The sequence below is a fragment of the Bombina bombina genome, chromosome 1 (genome assembly GCF_027579735.1).
Source record: "Bombina bombina isolate aBomBom1 chromosome 1, aBomBom1.pri, whole genome shotgun sequence".
Lineage (NCBI taxonomy): Eukaryota > Metazoa > Chordata > Amphibia > Anura > Bombinatoridae > Bombina > Bombina bombina.
Window position 1 is genome coordinate 1,132,611,688 of NC_069499.1, and position 12,315 is coordinate 1,132,624,002.

The window sequence follows — 12,315 nt, forward strand, 5'->3', positions numbered from 1 at the left end:
ACAAAGTGACACACTATGTGAGCTCTGTTCCGCACATTACACAAAGTGACACACTATGTGAGCTATGTTCCGCACATTACAGTGTTACAATGCATTTAAATGAAGAACATTGTATGAAAAGCAGTTTACTTTTTTTTGTTTGCTCTTCCCACAGGAAGTAACAGTTGAACTAATATTTGGTCAAACACAAATTATTGCACTAATATTAGGATGAACCGAACAACCATATTAACTAAATTCAGTCATTATCACTTTAAAAAAATTCAGAACAAATATTTCATCAGAAACAATTGCTTTGCCTGTGAACATGTTTAGTAATACATGTACAATTAGTAAATGTGATTATATGTGAGGTTTCTACCTTTAAGGATATGTTACCATTTATTTCAGCACTATTCATTAGTTCACAAATTGCAACACAAAATCCAGGCTGCATGAGACAGAAAAGTTTATTGGGAAAAACAGTTACAGCAAATGAAGTCCATGAACAGTCAATTCTTGACATATACGTCCCAAAATCATCAGTGTTTTATGTAATACACAAGTTTACAAAGAAGCTTTAGATGAGGACATCCTGCATCTTAGTGATCACAGATATCACAATGGTTGTGTTTAACGTTATATTTTCTATTCTTATTGCAGCTGGTGAGAGAGTCACCTGGAATTTTATGATCTTCAAACAACCTTAGGCTTTTGTTTCCGATGCCTAATCAAGATTACAGCTTTCATTTTGAGAACTGTAGTAAAGAAATAAGGGTATTCCTATGCATCCTTAAGGCAAATGCAACTGCAATACAAAAATGTTCTAATGTTCCAATCATTTAGTACACATAAGAGGCCAGATTTAAAAGATTGAGCATATCTTGGCTCAGTACCAACCAGTAACAACATTAACTGTGCGCCAGGCAGGAAGATACTACACAATGTGACCTGTTAGTTGTGACTGGATTTGAAAAACACTAAACAAGGTTAAAAAAAAAAAAATCTTCAACCATTATGTCAGTCACCTCCAAATATCAATCATTTTTATGGAAAACAAAGTTATTGTGTTGAGAGGTAAAAGAAAAGAAAAATGTCCCATTTACACATTTTCAGAAACAGTAGATTGGAGAGATTTTTTCTGGTAACTTTCAACATTGTTAAACCTCAGCAGAAGCAAGTGATTTAACAGCTGGCATGACTGACATGTTCTGGGGTATGATGTGTCACACTGTGATGTGATCCTAGAGAGATAGAAAATATCTGTTATTGTCTTTCATTCATAGTGATATAACAACATAAACAAAACAAAAAAACAAACAAAAATAAAACACTTTTTATTTAATGTGACGTACTCAAACTCTTCTAAACTAATTTATTCTAAGAAGCTTACCTCACGCAACTATCATTTCATAATACACTAATCCGTGCCTAACATCCACCTATTAATAAAGATATTAGTAAACCCTCATTATCTATACTAAAATTGTCACCTGTAGGACCTAACCATGGGTCCCATCCCCCACAACGTGCTTTTATCTATCTGTCTATCTTGCGATCTTTATCTATCTGTCTGTCTGTCTATCTATCTTTCGATCTTTATCTATCTGTCTGTCTATCTATCTATCTTTTTATCTGTCTATCTTTCGATCTTTATCTATCTGTCTATCTTTCGATCTGTATTTATCCTTATCTATCTATCTCTTGGTCGGACTGTTATCCGGAGGCCACTTGTCTGTCGGAATATTATCCGTCACACAAATGTCGGACCAATTTCTGTCGGATAACAGTCCGGCCACAGTGCTTGAAATAAGCCCTTGGAGTCAACAGAACTTCACTTACCATGGCTACCACCTGAGATAAAGTGTCCAGGGAATCTGTTAAGCAAAAAAAATACTTGGTGGTTAGTAACTTTGGAAGGAGATTGTTTCTTATTAATATATTTACACAATATTGCTATAGCCTTTTGGAAGTAAAGGAATATAAAACCCATACATTTTCTTATGTGATTCAGACACAGAGTACTCAATTATAAAAAAGTTTGAAATTGACTTCTATATATATTCTATTTAAAGCGCTGCAGAATCTGTTGGCGCTCTACAAATAACCAATAATAATAATAATAATTCTATTATGAAATTTTCAACCAATGGTATTCTTTGTTGAAGAGATACCTAGGTGGTCTGAAGTGCTACATGGCAGGAAATAGTGCTGCCATCTAGTGCTCCTGCAAGTGGATGCCATTCTGATACAATACAGTGCTCCAGACACATGCATGCTCCTGAGCTTACATCCAAGAAATAAGTATTGAACATGTCTTCAAGTGGTGCTGCTATCTGTTTGTATTAAAACAAAAGATACCAACAGAACAAAGATAATTTGATAATAGTAGTACATTAGAAAGTATTTTCTTTAAGTGCATGTTCTATCTAAGTCATGGAAGAAAATATTTGAGTTTCATTTCCTTTTAAGTTACTGATTATAAACTGCATACATTTACACTCTACTGCTATAGTCCTACGGAATGTTTACATTTCAGTGACCTATGTATTATGCATTGTTAAGGTCACCTTTTAAATGGCTACTAACTTCAGAAAAATGATAAAAAACTAAATAAAAGTCAGTTATCTATACAAATGTATGCACTACTGAGCACATCAACAATATCATTAACTTGAGTAGGATTTGGTAAAAGGAAAACAGTTTGTCATAAAGCAGCTTTTGCTGTTTAAAATAGGTCTACAAAAAATTGAATTTTCTAAGTGTGGTATAAACAATATATAAAATATAATTTCTCATACTGAATGTCATGTCCATCCAGCAGACGCTTGTAGGTAGCAATCTCCATCTCAAGATGGGTTTTCTGGTCCATGAGTATCCTGTACGCTTGGTTCTGGCGCTCAAGGTCAGATCTGTTCTGTGTCAGCTGAGCTTCAACGTTGTCAATCAGACTTTGTAGCTGAGCAAGTTGTGAACTGTAACTGGCCTGTGTCTCAGCTAGTGTGCACTCCAGGGCTGAGATCTATAAATCACAGAGAATGATCATAGTAAGACATAAAACAATAAAATAGCAGTGTGACTTTTATTATAACACTGGTAAACAAATAATTTATTTTGTGTGACATGAACAAATACAACTAGGTGTTCTACAACAAGGGTTTTATATGTTGATTCTTTTTTAGTTACAAGTATCACTTTAGTGACTGCTTTGTAACAACACCAAACAGCAAGTTCCTTTTCGTTAGGCAGATGGTCAAAGCTTTCCTTCAACATCATTTCTTCAAACCCCTGACCCAAGTAAGATGCCCCTATGGGGCCTATCTATCAAGCTCCGAATGGAGCTTGATGCCCCGTGTTTCTGGCGAGCCTGCAGGCTCGCCAGAAACAGCAGTTATGAAGCAGCGGTCACAAAGACAGACATAGCCGGAAATCAACCCGATCGAGTACGATCGGGTTGATTGACACCCCACTGCTGGCGGCCCATTGGCCGCGAGTCTGCAGGGGGAGGCGTTGCACCAGCAGCTTTTGTGAGCTGCTGGTGCAATGCTGAATACGGCGAGCGTATTGCTCGCCATATTCAGCGAGGTCTGGCGGACCTGATCCGCACTGTCGGATCAGGTCCGCCAGACTTTGATAAATTGGGGCCTATATGTTTTGCATCAATAACACTTTTTCATTAAATACAAATACAGGGGATTTTCATTATCATTTTAAATCCAGGGGTGTGATGTAATAACCATCAGATTTTTTGTTTCCATGCTGTAATCAAATTATTGTCAAATTATATTATTACAATCTATTCATAAAACAAAAACATATAATGCCTTATCAAAAAATGTATGTTAGCTCATACAGAAATATATTGAAGTCATTATAACACATAGTGTAAATGAATATGTACCATGCTTAGCTGACTTTGTAGTTCAATCTCCAGGGTCTGTGCACAGCGCTTCAACTCAATAAGCTCAGATGTGATAGATTCCAGTTGTTCAGACCCAAACATCACTTGACGATTAAGTTCTTCACTCTTTTAACAGAAATAAAAAAAAGATCCACTGAGATGCCCTCCTTTTTTATTGTGTGAAATATTGTGTAGCTATAAAATACGAGCTGGACTCAGGGCTCATACATTGTTTTCTCTACATTTTTAATGATAGAGGCACATCAAATGCAAAGGTGTTCTACCATGCATATAGAAGCAGCTACACATGGTAAAATATATGTGCATTTAATAAAGGTTAATTTCAGTCTGTGGAGATTTGTGTTTCTTCTTATTTGATTCCCAGTGACCAACAACTGGCTAGTAAGTACAATGTAATTTATGATTGTATAGAAACACACTTCTACAATAAAATAATAAGTAGCCTTTTCATTCTAAAGCTAAATTAGGAGGATCACATATTATAGTATGTTTAGTAAATGTTTTGGCAGTGCTGTGACTGTATGTATAATATGTGATATCTTGTTTACCTAACTGTACTAGGATGGCTTCTAATGTATTTGCTTTTGAAACAGAGATATAGAAGACTCTTTACCCTTTGCCGGAACATGGTCTCAGCCTCTCTCATGTTTCTGTCCATCAGGTTCTCATACTGTTCTCTGATCTCATTCAAGGCTCCGTTCAGGTCTACGGATGGAGCAGTGTTCAGTTCCACATTGACTCTGGCTCCCAGTTGAGCTCTCAAACTATTTACTTCCTTTAAAAAGAAAATAGTGGTATTTAATATATAGTGATTTCCCTGTCACAACTAATTTTATCTTTTGGTTTTCTAAGGTTTTATGTTACATGTATTCATTTCTGTTCAGTTGCAGTATTCAGTACTATTCCCTGCACAATTTTATTTTATTTCAGTATTTTACCTCCTCATGATTCCTCCTCAACTGTTGTAATTCTTCCTGGAGGTTCTGAACCTGTGCTTGCAAGTCACAAGTGTCCCTGTTTAACCCTTCTAAGATCCTGCGCAGGTTATTGACATCAGCTTGAACACTGTTACTCAGACTGAGCTCAATCTCATACCTTTGTGAGACAAGGATTTATACTTTATTACAATTACACAAGAAAATGAAGGAAATTTGACAATTACAGTATGTATTTCTGTATAATCGTCTTTATATTCTTTATATTCTTTTTCCCATGTATTTTCATATAAACAGCTATTAACTCCTTTTTGTGAGACACTTAGCGGCGATTACCTAAAATTTTATAGATCACAAGTAAAAAGCCTTTAAAAATGAAATCCTGCAGCTAATACACATCAGATAACGCTGCTTTCAGTGTATTGTGCTTTACAATTGCCTCTATTTCCGTATTCATGCATTTTGTTCCATTAGTGTAATGTGTTTTGTTTATTTTCATACAATCTCACCACCCTTTCAGTTTGTAAGATAAAACAGTTAGAGCTGCAAGGAGAAAATGGTTAGAGAATGCTGAAAACTGCCAGAAAACTTTCAGCTATGCCCATGGTGGGGAAACCTATTTTACAATTAGGATAACAATAAGCTTTGAATTTCATACTTATAAGTACTAATTTCACAGCTTTTTTATATGAGCTAATTGTTTTATTAGGATTTGTACTGTGCATTTAATACAAATACAAATGCGTTTTTTATGCGCCTTGCCATGCTGACAAGACTTCTTAGAATATTTTACCTGAGCAGCAAAGTTTTCAATATAAAGCCATTAGAGAGAACAATGGTCAATTAACATTTTATTACTTAACTATCCAACACCCCACTGGGAGTGTAATTTCTTCTGCTGGCTGTGTTTGCACAGCTTGTCAGCAGCCTATATCTAAATAAAGAAATGTTCAGTATAGGTAGGAATACCACAGGCTTAATCAGCTATTTCATATATGTGTGTATGTACATGTTTATATATGTGTATACATGTGCATTATTATTTATGTGTTTATATGTGTAAACACACACACACACACACATATATATATATATATATATATATATATATATATATATATATATATATATATATATATATATATACACACACACACACATTGGAGCCCTTTCCAATCAAACACCTAACCATATACAATTTTCAACCTTTTAAAAACTATTTATAAATATAATTTTTTTTTAAATAAAAAAAGGTGTATATGTGAGTGTAATACTTTATTTTAATATGTTTTAGATGTGTTTTGTGAAACTTTTTTTAATGCTTACACTTTACTTCAGGTATCAGGTCGCACTAATTCTTCTAGCACCATTTGGGCTTTTGCTTGATCGCAACCCATAACTTTCAACTTGTAATATCAGAGCTATTTTGCATGATTGTGATATCTATTGAAAGTAATGGGTGAGCCAGAGTGATAAAGGCAAGCTAACACTTCTTTGATTAATCTGATTTACCAAGGACTTATAAAGTTGTGTGCTAATTTTAGCATGGTCCAGCCACACTGCTTATCACGCCCCACGTTAGCATTATTGAGCCCCCTGTAATCTGGTCCTTTGTTGGTATAAGACTGGTACCAGTTGAGACTGGGCTCATATACATCCATATTTTGTACTATATACAGCAGGTTCTACAGCTGACAAATCAAGCCTGCAACAAAATAAATACAAATTGACCAGAGAACAGCCGTTGCCTCTCCAACACCTTTCAAATAATCACCTTCCACAACAAATGTCTCTATTCTGTCTTTAAAGCTATGAAAATTGGTGCTTATCTTCCCACTTTCCCTTACTGAGCTACAAGTGTCTACAAAACGTACTTGTTTCGGAAGTCATCAGCAGCCAGTCTAGCATTGTCAGTCTGCAATACAATTCTGGCATTTTCCACAGTCACTGCAGAGATCTGTAACAGACAAACACAATGTTCTGTTTATCCCCTGTGAGTCACATGGGGATTAAAATAGTTGATATGTATATATACTGTAGTTAAACAGAAAATTGACATAAACTAATAATAATTTATTATGTCATTTTTTGTATGATTTGCGCAAACTACTGACAGATAGTTTAGTAGTTTTTAAACTGCACCCACCGTAAATCTAAATTATACAATTACAATAAATGCATTATTGATATTATTTTGTTGTGTAGATGTCAACCACACTTTGTACAATGGAGGAGTAAAACCTATTCAAAATGTATTTGTGCTATTCATTTACTTCAGCTTTAATCACCCGCTTAAAGCAAAAAAAAATGTTCCCTTTAACATTCAAGCTGTAACATTTTGCTGTTACTGTGCTAAACACAAATATATTTATATAATACACTCACAATTTTGAGATTTTAGAGAGGAAATTGAGTCGTAGTCTTATAATATTTAGCATCTGTCCCCATTTTTAATCAATATAATCTGTCTGAAACAGACCAAAATAGATTTTCAAGAGGTCATTAAATAAATGCTAAAAGCTAAAGGATTGGACACCAATGGGTTTTAAAAGTTTTAAATAATTAGCTATGAGGGTCCATGCAAGGCACTTTTCATGCAACAATTAGCTACCCTATACTATATCATTTTGTTTCTATATAATGTTCACTAGTTTTGTTTGTTTTTACCTGGTTTTGCAGATCCTGGATGATTCTAAAGTACTGACTTGAGTCAGGTAAGGAGCTGGGTGCATTGTTTTCATACCACTCACATATCTTCTTTTCCATTTGGGCATTTTCCTGTTCCAGTGAATGCACCTTCTCCAGATAGGATGAAAGTCGGCCATTCAGGATCTGCATGGTCTCCTTTTCATTAGTGCTAAGAAGACCATGACTTTTCCACCCACTATGACCTACAAAACTGCCCCCATGACTATGGCCACCATGGGTACTTCCAGTACTGCATCCATGATTTGCAGATGGATGCTTGGTGAACGAGACTGGTCTACACACTGATCCTCCATGCACACTGGCAGCTCTGTAGTGCCCTCCATGAGAAGACATATGGGAGCCCCCTTGATGGGATGAAATATGCTGTGAGATCTTAGAACAATGTGCACCAGAATGACCAGTTCCCTTGTAGGAGCCAGCTGAGGAAAAACTATGCATTGTGCTGTGTCTCATGGTAATGAGAGAAGAAACTGAGGAGATTAGCTTGATGAACAAGTGAGTTCTAAAGGCCTTCTCACTCTGGGATTCTTTATATAGGGAGTATAGTGGGTGTTGTAAGATTCTGAGTAAGATTTATTGGCATTTTGAAGCCATTAAATTCCTTTTGGATTTTACACTAGTTTACCAGCATTTACTATAAACACCTGTGTTATAGAAAGTCAATAAAAAAAATCAGAGGGAAAGATGTTAGTGTTGTCTATATGAGCATCATATGCACTTTATTGTTTAGTTATTAGCTTCATCTAATTATGATTTATGAATCAGACACTCAATGAGACATAATTATATGACACCTGCTCCCTTCTAGATAGATAAGACTTTGTTCAGGTCTGCATTAAATAAATGTGTTTTTGTTTTTTTCTTAATCTGTAAAGTAACATATTGTGATATCTAAATGTGAACGGCATCTTTTCTATTCCCCGATGCAATTTAGGATGCAGCTTTGGAGCAATAATTGTTTAGATTATTGCAGGATTTAACTTTAAGGGACATGAAAACCAATTTTTAGCTTTCGAGTGTACTTCTATTATGAATTTTGCTTCATTCTCTTGGTATCCTTTGTTGAAGGAGCAACAATGCACTACTGGGAGCTTGCTGAACACATTGGCAAGCCAATGACAAGAGCCATATATGTGCAGCCACCAATTTAGCAGCTAGCTCCCATGCCTAACTAGGTATACTTTCTACAAAGGATACTAAGAATACTAAGCAAATTTGATAATAGAAGTAAAATGGAAAACTGTTTAAATTGCGACCTCTATCTGAATCACAAAAGAAAACATTTGCTGTTTCATATCCCTTTAAATCTAGCGAGTGTCGTGTTTCAACAATGTACTTGCACATTGATGGTATTCAACGCCCCCTGGTTAAAGTGAAAGAGATTACACCTAAATATAAAATGGACAATATTTCCTAGATTACAAGTGAAGAGCAATCATTATCGCAAGAAGTGCAAATGTTATTGTGAGGTTGCAATATTTTACCCCTAGAACCCGTATTACAAGCTGTTTGTAACATACTTTCATTGACAAGTGCAAAGTGGAAACTCACACTTGTATTACAAGTCTAAGGTAAAGCCTTGTGGGTCAATTTATTATTGAAAAATATGTAAAATTGAGGTGCACTAAACGTATCTAATGTGTAACCTTTAGTGCTTGCAGTCCCAAAAAATGATGCAAAAAGTAATAAAAGAAAGGAAAAAACACTATATAAGCATAAAGTCAAAGTGGGACCAGAGGCTGCATAAAAGGTATAGCAACGCTTTATTACTATAATAGTTGTGGTTGGCTTTAAACAAGTGGGATGTCTATTCTCCACCCGTTTCCCATCAGGTAAACATACTTACAAAATTGTAAATAACCTTAAAAAACATTTAAAGGGACAGTCCACACCAGAAATTTTTTTTTTTCCATAAATTTTTATTGAGGCATTATATAAATACAGTACAAAAAGAAAAAGTAGACAGGGATTGTCCAGTTACAACGAATTATAGCTGAAGATTATGCGCAGATAACCTGAGGCAAACGGTTGAGCAATGTTAAGACTCCAGAAATGTGGTATTACAAATCTTTTTCTTAATACACTTGTCAAAGGAAAAAAGATAGCAAAAGAAATCTATAATTAACTGCCTTACATATGAGTATAGGGAGAAAGTAATCTGCATGGAATGTACATAGTAAACAAATAACAGCAACAAAAACGCTTTAGTACTATAACTGGATTGTTATCTAGGTAGGAAGATAAGTATATGGGAATGAAACCTCATTTTTTGTATTAAGTAATAAGAAGTGAGAGGGAGGTGTGTGCAATTGAGGAGCTACGAATATACCGACTCTGTGGAGAGAGATGTATTTTAAACAGACAGCGGTATGAAATAGCTAAGAAATGAGAATTAGCTAAGTAGAGTACACACCAACATATATGGAAGAATATTATTTGAGTTGGGGGGAAGGGAATCAGTGGGTGAGCGCCGCTCCAAATTGGGAGTATAGGGGGAAGGGAGAGACAAATGGGATAACGTGGGTATTTAAGCTTGAGGACACTATTAGTAATATCTTAAGCTAATATTCAGACTTATATGTAGTGAGACTGCCCTAGTGCTACTGTCTGATGTCTGTCTCAGCCACATGGGTTACAAGATGCGATAAGATCAACGTGGGAGTAGATTTAAGAACTGAGCTGATTAGCCTCACAGCTTCTAACTTGAAGTGAGCGTATGTGGGAGTGTAGGGATGAACCCCATGTACCAGGACCTTCTAAAGGGTTTAAAATAAGAGATCTAGTCCCCAGTGGTATCTAACTGCCACCTATACACCCTAATAAATGACCTCTATCTGAATACTGAACAGAATCTTCAGTCTCTCCCGAGCTGCCCTTAGTGTTTACTATGCTGCCTCGGCCGCCGGCAGCTTTGGTACATTAAGTAGTGGGAACGTAGGGCAGTAGTTCAGGCAAGGTTCATCTGCAGTAAAAAGCTTGATGGGTGTAAAGGTAACTAAGGGTAAGGTTAAAGAACTTAGAGGTAGGTTGATATTAGGTGTTATTGGGTGGAGCTTCTACTAGTAAAGGCCATAAATCCCTGAGTCATATGTTGTGAGTCTCTTTCATGTAGGCTATAGGCCATATATTGATTAGAGCTTCCTGCAAAGCCAATGCCAAGAAAAATAAAGAAAGGGTGGATGGTAGGTGAGAGGGACCTTAACAGGTTTGATTTGTGATAAATGTTTGATTAGAGTTGAGGGCTTGCTCAGGGCCGTCTTTAATATTGACTGGACCCTGGGCGAAAATTTTCTTGCCCCCCCCCCCATGCAATTTCGCTTTCCACCCCAACATCCCAAAAAACAACTAAATCAATTTTTTTTTAATTATTAGCCCTGCAGTGGATTATCCATTACTGAGCTAATCATTTAAATTCCTCCACTGTGGATTCATTTAATATTCTTTTGAATGTGATTCTGGTGTGAGGTTAGTTGGTTAAAGAGATTTAGGGCAGCCAACAGGAGCAAAGCAAGGTAAAGACTGAGGAGGAAGCATGGAGGTGCAGTATAAGTTTACTGACTGGAACAGCAGAACTACTATGGTAAGCTGTAAAATCTGAGTCAGAGAGAAAACAAAAACTATAAAAATAAACCTTACATTAATGTGTGAAGTATCAGCATGACACTATACATCAGCCACAGCAGCACATGTCACTTCTTTGCTAGGAACAAGTTCCCTCTCACCTTGCACTAGACAATGCTGCATGGGGAGGGGTGTGTGTGCACTCACTTTTTTCTTCCCACTGACACCTTTCTACAAAGCACTGTTCCCCTAACAAACTTCAGTTAGTTGATCTTAGGGCCACAGCAGAAAGAGCCGGGCTAAGGGGACCAGCAGACTGGATGCTGTCTGTCCAAGGCTGCATGGATACAGTGTGAGATGAGTCACACAGCCTCAAGACTGAAGAGAGCAGTGTATGCAGCTGCATAGATGCTCAAATCCTCACGTGCCTGCCGCACCAGCTTTCTGCTGCATGCGCCTACAGTCAGCCCTACCCAGAAACAATCCCCACCACCAGAGCAGTTACCTGGTAACAGTGGTAACCCCAGTAGGACCTTTTTTTTTTAGGACTCTTGGGCCCCTCAACAGAAACTGGGCCCTGGGCAGCTGCCCCTTTTGCCCTGTGTTAAAGACGGTCCTGGGCTTGCTTTATAATAGGCTTGATGAGTAATAAAGAAAAGAAAGAAAAAAGAGAAGGAGATAACAATAATAAGTGGAGGAAACAGTGGTGCATCCAGCTAGGGTGTCGAGCAAACTCTATTAGGGCATTTATGTTAATACTATCTGTGTTTGTCCAGGAGTTGCCTTGAGCTCCTTACTCTGGAGGTATAAGTGCATCTAGATGAAATTATAATTACTACTAGGTCTCTATGAAGTGCATAAACAAACCACACATAACAAAACGATTAACTTAAGCAGTGAAACGGTGCAGAAGAATAACATAGCAATAACATACGGTTACCAAATATAGGGAGCTGATATTAAGGGTCAGTATCTAGCCCACTCCTAACCTGTAAGGAGTCAACCCAATGAAGGGAGCAGTCCCATAAGTCTCAAGTATGTCCCTGTTTCCCATCGCTTAGTGAGGGAGTGTGACACGGCTCCAGAACAGCACACAGCCAGATCAAGTATCTTCTCTGTCTCTGTAGAGCTGTATGCTGTCACCGTATCATGCCGTTTACAATGGGGAAGCAAAGCAGTGACCTTGTGGCTGTGCAGGAGTTCTCTCAA

The 12,315-nt window shown here is 36.9% G+C and overlaps 1 protein-coding gene across 1 annotated transcript; it reads right to left on the reverse strand.

Moving 5' to 3' along the window:
* Window positions 1-1,094: 1,094 nt before the first annotated feature.
* LOC128663395 (keratin, type I cytoskeletal 19-like) lies at window positions 1,095-7,998 on the reverse strand. The gene is made up of 8 exons (XM_053717713.1): window positions 7,504-7,998; window positions 6,711-6,793; window positions 4,840-4,996; window positions 4,515-4,676; window positions 3,881-4,006; window positions 2,781-3,001; window positions 1,822-1,856; window positions 1,095-1,223 (listed from the first exon to the last, which is right to left on the reverse strand). The coding sequence occupies exons 1-8, from the start codon at window positions 7,996-7,998 to the stop codon at window positions 1,165-1,167; spliced, it is 1,338 nt and encodes a 445-aa protein (XP_053573688.1). The 3' UTR covers window positions 1,095-1,164.
* Between the last annotated feature and the right edge of the window lie 4,317 nt (window positions 7,999-12,315).

What these genes read in the sequence shown, in the direction of transcription:
- LOC128663395 (XM_053717713.1), bottom strand. Translation starts at nt 7,998, where the DNA reads ATGAGACACAGCACAATGCATAGTTTTTCCTCAGCTGGCTCCTACAAG. An exon ending in TACAAAGTCAGCTAAGCATG is followed by an intron (nt 3,002 to 3,880) that starts GTACATATTCAT and finishes TGTGATTTATAG; the next exon opens with ATCTCAGCCCTGGAGTGCAC. An exon ending in CTGGATGGACATGACATTCA is followed by an intron (nt 1,857 to 2,780) that starts GTATGAGAAATT and finishes TTTGCTTAACAG; the next exon opens with ATTCCCTGGACACTTTATCT.